At 32.9% G+C, this 17815-nt stretch overlaps 1 protein-coding gene across 1 annotated transcript in view; it reads right to left on the bottom strand.

Annotated features, from left to right (window-relative positions):
• LOC122536204 (collagen alpha-1(IV) chain) overlaps nt 1–17815 on the bottom strand; it is a 32656-nt gene that overhangs the window by 12866 nt on the left and 1975 nt on the right. The window contains exons 2-12 of the mRNA XM_043668369.1: nt 17478–17520; nt 6916–7042; nt 6723–6824; nt 4856–5235; nt 4074–4208; nt 3890–3997; nt 2691–2912; nt 2385–2573; nt 1765–1881; nt 1519–1683; nt 761–1063 (exon numbers count right to left, since the gene is read on the bottom strand). Coding sequence (XP_043524304.1) covers nt 761–1063; nt 1519–1683; nt 1765–1881; nt 2385–2573; nt 2691–2912; nt 3890–3997; nt 4074–4208; nt 4856–5235; nt 6723–6824; nt 6916–7042; nt 17478–17520 — 1891 coding nt within the window. The remainder of the gene's footprint in view (nt 1–760; nt 1064–1518; nt 1684–1764; nt 1882–2384; nt 2574–2690; nt 2913–3889; nt 3998–4073; nt 4209–4855; nt 5236–6722; nt 6825–6915; nt 7043–17477; nt 17521–17815) is intronic.

The raw sequence follows: 17815 nt of genomic DNA, 5'->3' as shown, positions 1-17815 counted from the left end.
TAATAATTTCTAATTAATTTAATTGAAGTTACATTGTTTGGAATTTTTTTGGAAAAGTTTGATTATTTTAGAAATATTGTTTAGAAGGATCGTGGTAAGTATAATCCAAAATTTATTAGGAACTGATAGGGCAACAATTAATATTTCTAATTAATTTAATTACAGTAAAATGTTTTGAAAAATTTTAGAAACATTGATTCCAAGGATCGTGGCAAGTATAATGCAAAATTCAAAAACCCATAATATAAGACACTTAAAAATTAATATTTTCTAATTAATTTAATTAAAGTTCCATTGTTTGGAATTTTTTTGGAAAAGTTTGATTATTTTAGAAATATTGTTTAAAAGGATCGTGGCAAGTATAATCCAAAATTTTGGAACTGATAGGGCAACAATTAATATTTTCTAATTAATTTAATTACAGTAAAATGTTTTGAAAAATTTTAGAAACATTAATTAGAAATTTTAGAAATATTGGCAAGTATAATGCAAAATTTAAAAACCCATAGCACAAGACACTTAAAAATTAATATTTTCTAATTAATGTAATTAAAATTTAATTTCTCTGGAAATTTTTTTAAAAAAGTTTGATAATTCTATAAATATTAATTAGAAGAATCGTGGCAGGTATGATGCAAAATTTAAAAACTCGTAGCATAAAACACTCAAAAATTAATAATATTTTTTAATTAATTTAATTAGAAATTAAATTTCAATTTTTTGGAAAAGTCTTGATATTGATTTCTGAATAAACGCTCACCATAATCGACGCTCCCTTTTCTCCAGGTGGTCCTCGCGGACCTGGTAAACCTGGCGGACCATCAAATCCACGGGGACCTGTTGGTCCTGGGAATCCTGTGATCCCCGGTTCCCCTTTCGCACCTTTTTCTCCTGGCAAACCTTCTGGACCAGGAATACCAGGTAAACCTGGCCCTCCCGCAGGTCCTATGGGTCCTCTTGGGCCTGGATCTCCCGGATATCCATCGGCACCGCGTGGTCCAATGGGACCTGGAAAACCTTGAGGTCCTTTTGGTCCTGGTGGTCCTGGCGTACCTTTACCACCCTGTAATTTGTCATTAGAAGCAAAGATTAATTAATCTCAGCCCTTCACAACTCGTTATTTTGGAATTTTTAAGATCGAAGCTTCTAGCTGTAGATTATAAATTTTAGAAGATTTCAATTTTTAAATTTTAGTAGATTTTAATTCTGAAATTGTTAGATTTTAATTTTTAGTCAAAATCTTAGTAGATTTTAATTTTTAACATCAAAGCTTTCAGCTGTAGATTCTAAATTTTAGAATATTTCAATTTTTAAATTTTAGTGGATTTTAATTCTAAAATTTGTACTCGTTAGAAGATAAGATTAATTAAACTGAGCCTTTCACAACTCGTTGTTATGGAATTTTCAAGATCAAAGCTTCCAGCTGTCGAAGATTTTAATTCTAAAATTTTAGTAGATCTTAATTTTGAAATTTGTACTCATTTCAGAGCAATAGCGATCGATGTTTACGATACTTACCCCAGGTGGGCCAGGAGGTCCTCGCAAGCCTGGAACACCCATAGATCCATCTCGACCTGGCTCTCCTTTCAGTCCTGGGCGACCAGGGAGACCATCCAGACCATCGTAGCCTCGATCACCTTTACGTCCAGGTGGACCTGGAGGCCCGGAGAAACCGTCCCTACCCTGGATATTAAACGTTGAACGTTCAAATTAATCGACGTCGTTTCTACATCTTTATTGTGCTAAAAATTGATGCATACGTACACGAATACCCGGTGCACCTGGAAGACCCTTCTCTCCTTTCATACCCGAGTTACCAGGAATACCGTGGTCTCCAAGTGGTCCCGGTTCTCCCTTTTGTCCATCTGGACCTCTTTCACCCTATCATTGTAAAATCAAGTGAAGTACAATTAATGATATGCAATAATAATATAAAATATTGTTATAATATTAATACAAATAATTTATTAACTGTTAAATAATATTAAGTAATTATTAAATATTAATGTTAATAATAATATTGTATTTACATATATATTAATTTAATAATACTAAATTAATAATTACTTATAAATTATTAAATAATATTAAATAATTAATGAATATTAATGTTAACAATAATATTTACATATATATTAATTTAATAATAAACTAATAATTACTTATTAATTATTAAATATTATTTAATAATTAATAGATATTAATATTAACAATAATATTGTATTTACATATACTATATACTATTAATTTAATAATAATAAATTAATAGTAATTGTGTATTTTATACATATTTTATATATATCTTACAACTTACGTATTTTTACAAATTTGCAACTTTCTAAGAGACTGCGAGGTGAAATTTCGAATATTTAAAGGACAGATACCTTGTCCCCTTTCTCGCCGCGATCTCCCTGCGGACCCGTTACTTCTTCTGGCTTCCCAAGTATTTCCTGGGGTCCAGGAGTTCCAGGAGGTCCTGCCTCTCCCTTCTGGCCTTTATCACCCTTCGGACCCTCGAACGCGAGGCCCATGTTTCCCTTTTCTCCTTTTTGCCCCTGTAGTCCAAGTGGCCCCTGAAAGCACAACGGTAACGAATATTCTGAATCTTTGTCATGAATTCATTTCTTTAATGATTCATTTCATTAATGAACGTGAAGATTTAATGTACGATAATACGGATGGTGACTTACGTAAGGTCCACGATCGCCCTTTGGCCCAGGAAATCCATGCTCTCCCTGTGGACCTGGTGGACCCGGAGGCCCTCTGACTCCGTCTATACCTGGCTCTCCCTTCTGACCAACAGGGAACCTGCCGGCGAATCCCGGCTGACCTTTATCTCCCTTGGACCCTCGTGGACCTGGGTAACCACGAGGACCACGCTCTCCGGAACGACCTTTCGGGCCAGGCTCACCCTGGGACAAAAGTCGACGAAAATTCTCAAAATGCTGGTGGTTGTCAATCGGAATTATATTTCGCTAATTCTTCGCCAACGAATTTTCCAAGGAAGTTAATGCAACACATAAATATAGTATAGTATAGTTAGCAGTATTCTGTCCTGGATGATTTATATAATTTTATGTGCTATACTACTATACTACTATTTTGTATATTATGTGCTATGCTACTATACTACTATTTTGTATATTATGTGCTATGCTACTATACTATTATTTTGTATATTATGTGCTATGCTACTATACTACTATTTTGTATATTATGTGCTATGATACTATGCTTTGTGGATATTTTTACACCGTGTACAAATACGACGATAGTAAGATTATTGGCGACATGTGCGTACGTCTGTTCCATTACAATCGTAGAATACTAACTATACTAAATATAGTGTAGTAAAGTATACTATACTTTATTATGTATTTACTATACTTTACTATACTTTACATTACTATATTTACTATATTTTACTATATTTTACGTTACTATATTTACTATACTTTACTATACTACATACAGCATAGTAAAGTAAAGTATACTATATTGTAGTTGCTAAATATAGTAGTTAATGCTACTATACTAAATATAGTATTCTATCCTGGATAATTTATATATTTTTGTGTATTATGTTTTTTGTAAATATTTTTACAGCGTGTACAAATACGACAATAGTAAGATTGGCGATATGTGTGTACATCTGTTCCATTACAATCGTAGAATACTAACTATACTAAATATAGTGTAGTAAAGTATACTATACTTTACTTTACTTTATTATATATTTACTATACTTTACTATGCTATATGTAGTATATATACTAAATATAGTAGTATTCTATCCTGAATAATTTATATATTTTTGAATATTATATTCTTTGTGGATATTTTTACACCAAATACGACGATAGTATGATTATTTGCGACATGTGCGTACGTCTGTTCCATTACAACCGTCACGGCCAGGAAGACCAGGTGATCCAGGTGGTCCTTGAACTCCAGGCACACCACTTACACCGGTGAATCCCGGTAAACCCATTTTACCCTGCAGAAAATAATTATTAATCGTGTATTAATATAAATATATATATATTAATACACATATAAAAATTTATACGTACTCTGTCACCTTTCGGGCCACGTGGTCCCTGAGGACCAGGATCACCTTTTTCTCCCTCCGGTCCCAAAAGACCTTCCGTTCCAGGGAATCCCTTTTGACCTTTCGGACCTTGCGGTCCCATTACACCCGGTGGCCCCTGTACACGTAAATCAAAATAATTTATATTATTTTTGTTTCAGCACTCAGGCCTACTATTTCAATAAAATAATATTATCATTTTATATTAATATATTATATTTATATTATATTAATATATTATATTTATATTATATTAATATATTATATTTTATATTTTTCAATATTAATATATTATATTTATATTATATTAATATATTATATTTTATATTTTTCTATATTAATATATTATATATATTATATTTTATATCGTTCTATATTTATATTATATTAATATATTATATTTTATATTATTCTATATTAATATACTATATTTATATTATATTAATATATAATATATTTTATATTATTCTATATTAATATATTATATTAATATTATATTAATATATTGTATTTTATATTGTTTATTATAAAATGTACAGTCGCTAAACTAAAATGGCGGCCGTTTAATCTAAATCTTCTTCAAACTGTAACACACAAAAACGCACAGAATACACAAGTATAATAAATACAATAAATTTTACACACTCGTGCATTTATGTATTTATGCATTACAATCCCAAAAAAAGATTTCGAAGTATAAGAATTCTAATTTAAGGACGATAAAGATTTTTAATTAAAATCAGATATAATCCAGGAAATATTTACTCTGGAGCCCTTCTCCGCGAAACATTTCGGCACGCAGCAACCCGACCCGTTACACTTGCCAGCGTATCCTGGTGCTGGCACGACCGTGTAACTGCTCGGGTAATTCTCCGAATCGCCGGCCGCGCCGTATCCTCCATGTTGGCCGTGTTGAGGATATTCTCCGCGTTGCCCGCTGGGATCTTCGCGGCCGTAATCGTCCCTGCCTCCATAACTTCCTCTGTACCCGTCGCCGTAAGGATCTCTAGAGCTTTGTTCTCCTCCGCCGTAGTTATCGTCATAACCCCGGGATCTTCCGTAAGGATCTCTGCCGGCTTCCTGATTGTAAGGATCCAACGGGACTTGCCCCTGTCCGTGATTGTACGATCCTTGATCCAAGCCGCCTGCGAAACGAAGATTACTCGTGGGCAGACGAAAACTGTCGTCGGGATTCGAATGAATTGGAATTAGACGATAACGCCATTGTGCGGTGCTAGCTCGAATTTGCGATGGGATCGTCGCTTCATCTTCGACCAGTATCGACAATTCATTTGACAGACCGAGGATGAATTCGAGTGAATATGCGAAATTGCGAATGAGAAAGGAGATTCTGCGAACGAGCAAGTTAAACGGGAGAATCATTAGGAACGAAGAAAAGGAAACGAAGTAAAGGATCAGGTATCAATTAATTTTTGAAAAATGCGACAATATGAAACTTCATATTTTGACGTTGAATTAAACGAATAATTTTAACCAGAGATTATAATGAGAGATCATGTTCCATCCCCCGAAAAGAAAAAAAAAAAAAAACACGAAATGAAATAACCATTACATAGTAATTACGGAATTGACGGACGAGAAATGAATAAAATAGAACATCGAAAATAAAATTTTTTTTCGTTATTCTCCGCAATTTGATAAATTCACGACGCAACGTCTGCTGCTTAGTTGGTTCTTATTTCGTTCCTGTGTTAAACCGATCCGCACGAAAGTTCGGGAGACCTGGATTTCATTGGCTTCTCAAAATTCAATTTTCTATTCAGCCTGTTAAATTTTATGGAACACCATAAACTTGCGCGCGCAACAATACACCGCTAGCGTTATCGATTAATAGGAAACTATTACACAACGCTGTAAAGACAAAAGATAAACGGTCTCGTTAATTAGCTGGCCGAAGTTGAATTCGTAAATCTCGGAATATTGCGAGGGAACCGTTCCAGCGATTAATTATACAACGATCAGTCGTCGTGCAAGCAGTATCAGTAGTTTCGTTGGTTTCTCAAATCTTAATATCACGCTGTAATTAAACATTTCTCTAGCAAATTGAGATGTTAATAATCGTATAATAACTGTATGATTTTCATAAATATTGTCAAATTGTTTGGATATATTTCTGTCGAAATTCATTTTGATTTCTTCGCTTAAACGAAAACAATTCGTATAGATCAGTAGTTTCGTTGGTTTTTCAAATCTTAATATCACGCTGTAATTAAACATTTCTCTAGTAAATTGAGATGTTAATAATCGTATAATAACTGTATGATTTTCATAAATATTGTCAAATTGTTTGGATATATTTCTGTCGAAATTCATTTTGATTTCTTCGCTTAAACGAAAACAATTCGTATAGATCGTTTTAATTATGATACGTGATTGGAAGCTAATTGTTGTAATGTTGAAGGGTCCGAACAAAATAACATGACGATTGCCACTAATTTCCATCTTTAATTTAGATCTCGAGAAAAATGTGTCTCCATCTTATGATATCTAGCTTGACAAAGAATTTTGGTTCACACTTGTGACGACAAACCAAAAAAATCTTTCTCGAACTGTTATAAAATGACCGACACGCCGCTAATTTATCAGAATTAATCGAATTTATATTTATTACCATAAGAGTCGTCGGTTCTTTGGCCATACTCGTCGCCATCGGGGTATCGATCATCGTAATTTTGGCTTTGATTATTTAAGTACCGCCTATCTTCCTCAGAACCTGCGAAATAGAACACAAAGGAATCAAGTGTTGTCTCGACACTCGATTATTGAAAATGTCGGATGCGATTAAATCGATTAAACGAGATTACCTTCGTTGTAGAAAGCTTTCCATCGCGGTGAAATATTATAATCGTCGTCGTTACTTTTTGGTATATCACCTCGTCCAAGTGGAACAACGGGCGGAGGGTTGTACGACCATGACGTGTGATTGTATTGCTGGAAAAAAAAAGAAAACACAAAGTGAGATAGATAATATATATTTTATGAAAGAACATACAATGAAATAAAACATTCATATATTAAATGTCATTATAATATTATATTATTATAACAATTATTATATATATTATAATATTAATATTATATATAATTATAATATTATACATTATATTATATTGTTATAACAATTATTATATATATTATAATATATTATAATATTACATATTATATTATATTATTATAACAATTATTATATACTATATTATTATACTATTATAATAAAATATTGTATATTAAAATATATAACAAACGAAATAATGAAATTTTCAATTGTACTTGAAACAATATTAATTTAAACGTAGCTGATATAAAAACCGGAATTGAAATTGAAATTTCATGATCAAACGAACGCGGCTAGCTATTTGATCGATAGTCGATACAAAGATGCGTGATAAATGTATCGACTGAGATCTAGATCTCGCAGGCCTGACAGATCTATGGACGACTTTATCGACGGAGCAGGTCAGTCGGAAAATTTTCGAGAAATTACTTACGAAAAATGAAAACAACAACTATACATACATTGCAACGTAATTACAATAATAACTATATCGTGATTATATATTACATATATTACAGAGAGAAATTGATAATAACTGATAGTAAACTTTGCACGGAAAGTAATTAGATTTAGGTTAAGTTTAGGTAGGCAAGTAAAACGTTCGTTTTGAATTGTAATTCTACAAGTAAAAAAAAGTTACAAAATAAAAGGCAACTTGACGATTAAAATAAACGCCGCGTTAACGTGTCCGCGCCAGAATAAAAGAAAAGCGTGGCTAAGCACATGTATCAAATACATACTTGGATATAAAGATTAAAAGTGTTTTCAAGGGTGTCTTCTTACACCTTAATACTTCTGAGGTTGCATCAACTTCGATAAGTTATCAACTATGCTCCTTGCCTGACGGGACACACTTTACATTTAATTCATGAAATTTGGGCAGTTCACAGCTTTATAAATGCGCAAATCGTGCAGTTAATTCACTTGGAACGCGCGATTTTACATCGAACTACAAAATTAAAACTACCAGATAATAATAATTCCTGTTGAAAATTTGTTTCAATATGGACGAGATACGGCAATTTTTGCCGTTTTGTATTCACTCAGTTTAAAATTTCGACAAAGTTAACATGCAAATCTATTGAAATTGAACGTCAGCGTGTGGTATATACAGCAGAATTATATTTATTAAATTTTAGTCCAAATTCTACTTGAGTAAATCAGTTCTCGTTGGCTGAATCCACTTATTCGAACTTGAATTCAAATTTGCGCGGACGAAAAATTACCGAAAAAAAGGGAGGGAAAAACAGCAAACTTCTATCATACGAATCTCAATTGTATAAAACTACTCGTCTTCAAGGTTGGTATAAACGAATTTTCACCAGAGTGTGTCTTGCTGAGTGAAGACTATAGAGCGAAGACGTATGTACATTGTGCACGATTTATTATCACGAGTTTAGTTCTAAATAAATACCTGTAAATACGTATATTTTTTTTAAAAACATAAACGAACGTTTCTATCGCGGTGTTTCTCAATGCGCGAGCATCGATTTCTCCAATCTCGATCGGCGATCTAGCCCCACGTTCTACGTACAAACGACCACAGTACACAAATCAGCTCGATTCGGTCGATGCGTCATCGCGTTCGCGGAAAGTCATTGTCTTGCCCTCGTTTTCACGATTTATCCTTTTTAAGTTTCGGGACGGCGCGCGCTGACAGGAAGCGCGGGGAGATAGCGCCGTGCTCGTTATCGTTTCGAAATGACGCGCCGCGTTGTGCACGCTGCTCCTCTTCTATTCGATTCCGACTCTGGCCGCGCGTCACCGACATTTTCCTCGAAAAAAAGCTGAATGAAACTACAGGCTTTATCGAAAAAAAACGACAGATAATCGTGCCACGTCTCGATGAGAAGCATCGAGAAACGACGTGGCCGTTCTTTGACGTTTCGTTAATCATCTAAACAGTCGATTACTCTATTATTCCACTATTCTTCAGTTTAATTGAAGGAAAGTTCTCCAAAGTTCTTCTTCTCGCTTCGTGTCGAAAGTATTTGCTTGCTCATTCTCGACAGCAACGATTTTAGCGAGGATTTTATTCACTTATTGCGAAATGCAAGTTTTTCGCGAAAAGTTGCACATCGTGGCGTTACACTCGCGTAAATTTTTCTTCAGCCCCGACTTTTTTAGTCTAATAATACGCAAAGTGATACAGACATCTGGACGGCTGATAATACGATAATTTCCGACGACCTCGCCGCGAGTTAAACGCGAAACTGATTTACTGACATCACTGCTGGAAATATGTACAGGATCAGGCTTTCTTAATTCCGCGTGACGCGGGCATAAAATCTTTATATAATCAAGATTTCTTTTAACGAAATTTTTTTCTGTTTCTTTTTTTTTTTTTTTTTTTTTTTTTCTTTCAGCCAGAGAATTTCGCAAACAGCCGAGTCGAATTTGTGAAAACCGCGGTTGCAATTCAAGATTAACGTCGCTGCCATGAATATAAAATTAAGGCAATTATCGTATGATAATACACTGATCTCCAAACAATGAATCGTAAATGTTACGTAGCGCTACATTGGCTTTCGATTATTCTGTTTAAACTTTAATTCATGCATGGCGAAAGTAAAAAGAAGATTGCCTCCAGTTGATAAATTTGCTGTTGGATTGGCGATAACTTTTTTTCAAAGTGTATCCGTATTGTGAATTCTTAATGAAATCATGCGCGTTAATTTTTCATGAACATCAATTTTCTACTAACAATCCACTGCCACACTTTAGAATTAATTATGTATTAGTCTCCATCAACGTGTAATGGCTCCAAACGATATTCAGAAATTCAGTTTGCCTCGACACATCGCCATACCGCGTGCATTTCATTTTGAACGTGAAAATTTTTGAAATTCTATAGATACAACGTGCGAAATAATAATTAAAAAGTGTCAATCCTCGTCCTCCTCGAATCGAAACGAAATTCAATTTACAATTCTCATCCATTGACGCTTGTAACTATTATATTTATATATAATTAATAATTTATTAATAATAAATGCTGTTCTGTAATGAATTAATAATTATGTTGTACTATAAATATAATTATAATTGCACGATAATAATTTAGAATGATTGCATATTAAATAAATGAATGATATTAAAATATTATTTACGAAATGAATAATATTAAAATATTATTGAGGAAATGAATAATATTAAAATATTATTTACAAAATAAATAGTATTTAAAATATTATTTACGAAATGAATAATATTAAAATATTATTTATAAAATGAATAATATTAAAATATTATTTACAAAATAAATAGTATTAAAATATTATTTACGAAATGAATAATATTAAAATATTATTTACAAAATAAATAGTATTAAAATATTATTTACGAAATGAATAATATTAAAATATTATTTACAAAATAAATAGTATTAAAATATTATTTACGAAATGAATAANTATTAAAATATTATTTACAAAATAAATAGTATTAAAATATTATTTACGAAATGAATAATATTAAAATATTATTTACAAAATGAATAATATTAAAATATTATTTACAAAATGAATAATATTAAAATATCATTAATTTAATAATATTAAATATAATTACACGTTATAATACTTATAACACTTATAGCCGTAGAAACACCAAACTCGAAAACCCGAAAAAAAAAAATGAATTTCTCTGAAGGAGTATTCCAGAAGGTACAATCTCCGTTTCCTCCATTCGAGGCAAAATCGTCCAACCAAATTGTCGTCAACGTCACGCGCATCTCTATTCCCCCGGAGCATCCACGAAAACGGCTCAATCTACACAGCCATTTCGTTCAACGAAGCCAGCCCAATTTTCTTATTCCAGATACGGCGGGGACTATCTTCTCGTGACGGTTCAAGAATCGTCCCTTTTATCGCGTTTCTTGGCCGCCTTCGTGAATCCGCGATTACGTAACCGGCCATCGCGTTCCGACTTGGATCCCCGAACGATCCTTCCTTTCCACCATCCACCTGTTTTTCGTCTCTCCTCTCGCTCTGTTCTTCCATATCCCTGCAGAGAAGCAACTGCCGCAATAACGAGCTCTAATTTTCCCCGACGATCGACTCAGTTTTTCCAAAAATGTTGCTCGTCAATCAACGGTCAAAGAACATTCGTAGTTCACAGTCGTGAGGTTCATATTTGCCTTTATATTCGTAATTTCGTATCGCGAGGTTTGTATTTTCTTTTTCGTCTCATGAAAATCAGTTCGCAGCTGGCAAATTTTGGCCTGTTGTTTTTTGAAATTAGCGCAAGAGCCTTCTTTCATTTGTCGTCTGCTGCAACACGTTCGAACAGCGTGCGTTTCGACGAGGGACGAGTTAATACAGCGTAGGACGAGGCCCGCTAATTCGTTGGTCGGCAATTTTTATAATCTCGTCGGATAACGCGTATTCATGAGAGCCAAGCTGTACATTAATACGATGAAAGGGGACCGAGTGATCAAAACACATGCAACTAGAAATGACTAGATGTTCTCAGGAGTAATTTTGAAAAATTCCAACGACGAATTTTCTCTTAGAAGCGAGAGAACGAAAAGTCAATATAATGAGAATATTTCGAGGTCTGATGTTTTGTGAAATAAAACCACTTCAGGCGCATCAAAATTTCGTAGAAATTTTAATCCGCCCAGATCGTGAATAACAAATCACAAGCGAAGAGAATCCAATTACAGCGAAGAGGCGTAATCGTACTAATGACAATGAAGAAATGTCGATAATTTCAACTGATGTCTGTAAAAGATGATCGTGTGTATAACGATCCACTTGCCCTCATTTTAAGGCCTTCTACAATCACGAGTTCATATTTTTCTTCTGTTTTTTTTTTTAAGATGACTTTGCATCACGTAGCGGGTAGGAAAAATTGTATGAAAACGTTTAAAAAAGTCGTCTCGTGATTAGATCCATCATCGTTTTGAAGATTTTTTTTACTTGTACCACTTTATTAAACAACAAGACTTCAAGAAATCGTAATATTTCATCATCTAATGTTCCTAATATTCAAAGTTCAAAATGATGAAGGAAGAAAATCGTAGATAGATCGAGATTTTTTAAATGCTCTTTGTAAAGAGAGAGTTTCAGTCTTCAAGACTGGTGGATTTTTCAGTGAAAAAAAGTTTTTTATTATGTTTATTTAATAAAGTATTTTTTAATACTAAATTTTTATTATATTTTTATTATATTATATAAATTTTATATATATATAAATACATATAAAATATTATATTATATGATTTTTTTTATATATACTATATTATATTGTATAAATTTTATATATATATAAATATATACAAAATATTATATTATATAATTTTTTTATATATATTATATTATATCATATAAATTTTATATATATACATAAATATATACAAAATATTATATTATATAATTTTTTTTATATATATTATATTATATAAATTTTATATATATATAAATATATACAAAATATTATATAATATAATTTCTTTTATATATACTATATTATATTATATAAATTTTATATTTTATATAAATATATATAAAATATTATATTATATAATTTTTTTATATGTATTATATTATATTATATAAACTTATTATATATATTTTATTATTTTTATTCTATTTTTATTATATTTATTATATATAGTTTTTTTATTAATATTTTCATACGTGAATTTCGAATTTTTACAAAGGCATCCTTACTTTCTCACTCGCTTACGTAATATAAGATCATCTTTTAAAAAAGAGAAAAGTTCACAACTGTTAAAGTAGAGGCTTTTTTACAAACTTCAAAACATAACCAAATGAATCGTTATGTTATCTTTCACAGAGTCATATCAGTCTAAATTATCGACAATTTTGCATCATCGTTGATACAAACATGCTTCGAAACTGGAATAAAACTCACGTCACCGTGGACAGCCATGTTGAGACGCGCGGTATATACTTTGCTCGTTATTCCAACCTTTCATCAGAACCTCTTCTGCGCGGGCCTTCTTGCCGTTAATTACTATATTTCATCCGCGAAACGAGCTCGCGGGCTATCTAGCCAGCAGTTGGATATCTATAATCGCGACGCAGCTTATTTGTCGAGTTACACCGTCTTTAAGACCGTTCAACGTGCAGTTGTCTTCGTTAATGCGGCGATCGTCATTATTAATCCCTCTTCTCGGTAAAACCAGTTTCACTCGCTTAAACACTTTCGCTGTGCCAAGTGGTTCCTGCCTCTCGTAATCATTTTTTCATTCACGTTTACGCGCTGAAATTCGAAATAATCCTCAAATGCATCCGAAGAAGACAGACCGAGAAATGACCGAGCAATCAGTCCGCGTTGAAAGTCGAGAGTGAAATAAAAATGTATACCGTGCAATACATTTCCCTCGTGTGGAGAATCATTTCTGTACGGTTTACGTAATTTCTGCGAGATGTGAGTGCGGTTTGCTGTCCGATTAGCGATGGGTTTAACGTGTCAATAAAGAGCAAGGTACACGCGATGTAATATTTATATTCTGCACTGAAAGGATCGTGTTTTTCCTCCTAACGCGCGAATCTGCTCGTTCGAGCGGAACGTTTTGTTCAACTGCAAGTTTTAAATGAGGAAATCATTCGTTCTTTGAGATGGGGAAAAAAATTCTGTGATTTCTTAAGTATTTTTTTATGTTCTACGTATTCTCTTAAATTCTGTTCTCCAAAATATTCTTAAATAGTCTTAATACTCTTCATATTTTTAATATTCTTAAATATTTTTAATATTTTTAATATTCTTAATATTCTTAATATTCTTAATATTCTTAAATATTTTTAATATTCTTAATATTCTTAATATTCTTAATGTTCTTAAATATTCTTAAATATTCTTAATATTTTTAATATTTTTAATATTTTTAATATTTTTAATATTTTTAATATTTTTAATATTTTTAATATTTTTAATATTTTTAATATTTTTAATATTTTTAATATTTTTAATATTTTTAATATTCTTAAATATTCTTAATATTTTTAATATTCTTAATATTCTTAAATATTCTTAATATTTTTAATATTTTTAATATTTTTAATATTTTTAATATTTTTAATATTCTTAATATTCTTAATATTCTTAAATATTCTTAATATTTTTAATATTTTTAATATTTTTAATATTCTTAATATTCTTAAATATTCTTAAATATTCTTAATATTTTTAATATTCTTAATATTCTTAATATTCTCAATATTTTTAATATTTTTAATATTTTTAAATATTCTTAATATTTTTAAACATTCTTAATATTCTTAAATATTTTTAAATATTCTTAATATTTTTAATATTCTTAATATTTTTAAGCATTCTTAATATTCTTAAATATTTTTAAATATTCTTAAATATTCTCAAGAATATTCTCCTTTTTACGTTCTACACATATACGGCCAATTTTTTGATAAATAATCAATATTATTATTATTATTATTATTATTATTATATTCATTTATATTATATAAATATTCAACGACAGAGTCGAAAAAAAATCGGATCCTTCCCGATAAACAGGCACGCACCAACATTAGACCACAATGGCGGCACGAAGGTTGAACTCGGATCAACTGCAGAACGCAATCTAGGAGGGCAGTAACGACCGTGCGGTCGTGGAGAGCCAAAGGGAAACGATTAAGTCCCTCTAGACGATTGTAATCCAACCGCGGCCAATTCCGAACTATTTTCAATAGTGACTAAGGCTCGCGTGCCTGTTTCGCGAGCGGCGCACGTGTACGTGGCGTAATAAAATTACACGAGTGCCGCGGTTACGACGGTTTCTCGTGGGCGGACCGGCCGCTAACAGACGATTGCCCTATTTCGGGCTTTAACACCTTTTCGTTGCTGGCCGGCGACAAATCTGCTGAAACGCTCTTATCGCGTTCGCGGCACGATCTTCGCGTTATCGATACCACGCTGGACACCGGGGAAATAAGCTCGTCGAAGTGACAAGCGGGAAAGGATTTGCATCTCTTTGTGTACGTACAGCTTGCTCGCGAAAGTGTCTCGAAGGTTGGAGCTAAATTTCTCTTTAAACTTTAAAAAGTGGACGTTTGTTTCAAAAAATTGTCGATGCTCTGACTGTTGCAATTTCACGAAAGTGAAAAATGTAAGCGTAATATATAACGGTGAATCTTAATTCGTTTCAAAACTCGAAGGCACCCGAGACTTTCGAAATACATCGTTTCATTCGAGACGAGATGTCTTTACAGCGTGTGACGGAAATGGAGATGATTTTCTTCTCGGAAATGCTTTGAAAAATTTTTTCTAAGTATCGAGTTAATTTAATGTGATTATATTGTAATATATAAATTAATGTAATGTACAAGCAACGTGGATCGAAAGTAGAGGCCTCAAGCTTTGAGACAAACCAAGGTTTATTGTTCTACGATCATTTTTCGAGAAATTATAACAGTTCAAGTGAATCTAATTTTCAAACTGTATCTGTTGCTATTTTTATTACGATCTTCTGTCAACGAAATGTCGAAAGAAATTGGATTCTAAAGGCAATTTAAAGAAAGTTCCTCCGATTTTACTGAGGCCTATATATCGGAACCGATATATTTTGAAATTTCATTCAAAAGGTACAAATATTTTTTCATTTTATAATTTTTTGCAACAATTTCGAAGAATTCCACTCTTCCGTGGAATCAAAATATTAGTGCAGCTTGTGACATTGAGACAATTTTTAAAAAATCCCTTTTTTACAGTTGATTATTCCAACAAAATCTTTCTGATAACAATTTAAACATATATTGAAAATCGTATCGAAGTGGACAACAAATTCATCGTCCTCGTGTTACACAAGAAAGAGGAAAATATTCTTCTTTTGCATTATGCAAAAGTGGGTTCGATTTGTTGCCGAAATTTTCGCGATCGATGTTCAATGTGTGCCATTATTGACGACTATAAATTAATTGATTACCATGCTACAACGACAAACCCTTCCAGCTACTAGCTACGTAACTGATTACAAACTACAACTTGAGTAAGTCAATACCCTTGAGCTAATAGATCAAGCTGACGTCCAATTATATCATTCAATCTACGTTAGTGTCATCTTTAGACGAAACACATCTCCACTTAACCTCCGCGTAATTAATTAAGTCACCGATTAATCGAAACTTACTGGAATATCAGCCTTGGTTTACTTCGAAACTGGCTCTTTAAAGTCGTGATAATTAAGCACCTAAAGTATTATATATCAACGAGATCCCAGTGGTTTTCAACATGTTGATCCCAATAATAAATATTTGAAATCTAATTCTTGACTCATTTTTTGCAAGAAGTGGCTCGCGCCATTTTCAAAATAAAGAAGGCAGTTTCATCAAGACTATGGACTCTGTTAACCACTTGCGCTGGCAACTGATTGCGGACCATAACGAGTGACCATAAATTCGTCGGTTTCTTTGTCGGAACTCGTCGGTATGATACCACTGTATAGAAACTATTACGAGACGTGATAAATTTATTATTTATTTTGCCTGGGTTATACTTAAATATTATACTTAAAACTGAAGAAACATTGCAATTTTGGGACAAAAGATTCTCGACGCGCGCAAGAGGTAAGGTGATAAAAACTAACCTCAAAGTTGATGGTCCGTATTTGACAGATTTTGTCAAATATCTCGGAAACGACTGAAGATACAGTTTTTGTATAAATTGACGAAATTAATGTTTTTTTAACGAAGAATTTAATTTTGCAGAAAAATCATTTGTTTAAACGATACATTAAACAGAGCGTATATTTTCTACAATTTCGCGAGTCGTCGTTTTTCATTACTGTAAAGTGACTCGCGTCATTTTCGAAAGAAAGGAAAAAAAATTGGCTCGCGTAGGAGGCGAATTTCGACGTGGCACTTTGTCATTCCAGCGCAAGTGGTTCAAACTCAACCAGCCCCAATCACGAGCCAACAAACGCGCAATTCAATTGACAAAACCAACAAACCAACAAACGAAGGGAGAGTTTGCACACGATTTCCAGAAACTGTTTCATCGGCTGCTCGCACAAGAAATCCCACGCGTCTCTGTCGAGCGTCACCGAACGCAGGAGCATAAAAGAAAAGAAGAAACAACGAATGATCTACGCGGATGATCTACTCGTTACGCCAGCGTCCGATCGGCCTTCGAATCTACTTCGCGACTCTTCATTGATTCCAGAGCCCGGTACGTACAGCGAAACGAGCGAAACAAGAGTGAGAAAGCAGCACGCGCCGCGAAATGCGATCCTCGCTCGCCGCTTTTTGGCTCGGATGCACACGTGCATTGCGTGCCCGACCGAGCGAATGAATCGATCGAAGTTAGAATGATGCTGATACGTACCCCACCGACTATCCCGGCCAGGAAGACTGCGGATGCCACGAATCTGAAACGAACATTTCCATACATTGGTTATCATTTCGAAATGATGGGCAAGTCTTTCAGCAAGATCTACTAGCGTTTTTAAACAAAGAGAAATTCATTTCTTCTGGCTGCTTTTTTAGAATCTCTCTCTCTCTCTCGTCGTCGGTGCTTTTGTTAAAATTGCCGGCGAAGTTTTCTTTTTTTTTTTTTTTTTTACAAGCCAGTCCAATGCTAGACGGTGAAATTCTGTCAGTTTGAAGCAACGGAAACGAGCAAAGTTCTGTGAGAGAACTTGTTGTAGAGTAAGAACGTTCGAT

Source organism: Frieseomelitta varia, unplaced genomic scaffold (genome assembly GCF_011392965.1).
Source record: "Frieseomelitta varia isolate USP_RPSP 00005682 unplaced genomic scaffold, Fvar_1.2 scaffold_811, whole genome shotgun sequence".
NCBI lineage: Eukaryota > Metazoa > Arthropoda > Insecta > Hymenoptera > Apidae > Frieseomelitta > Frieseomelitta varia.
This window is presented reverse-complemented; position numbering and strand designations above follow the sequence as displayed.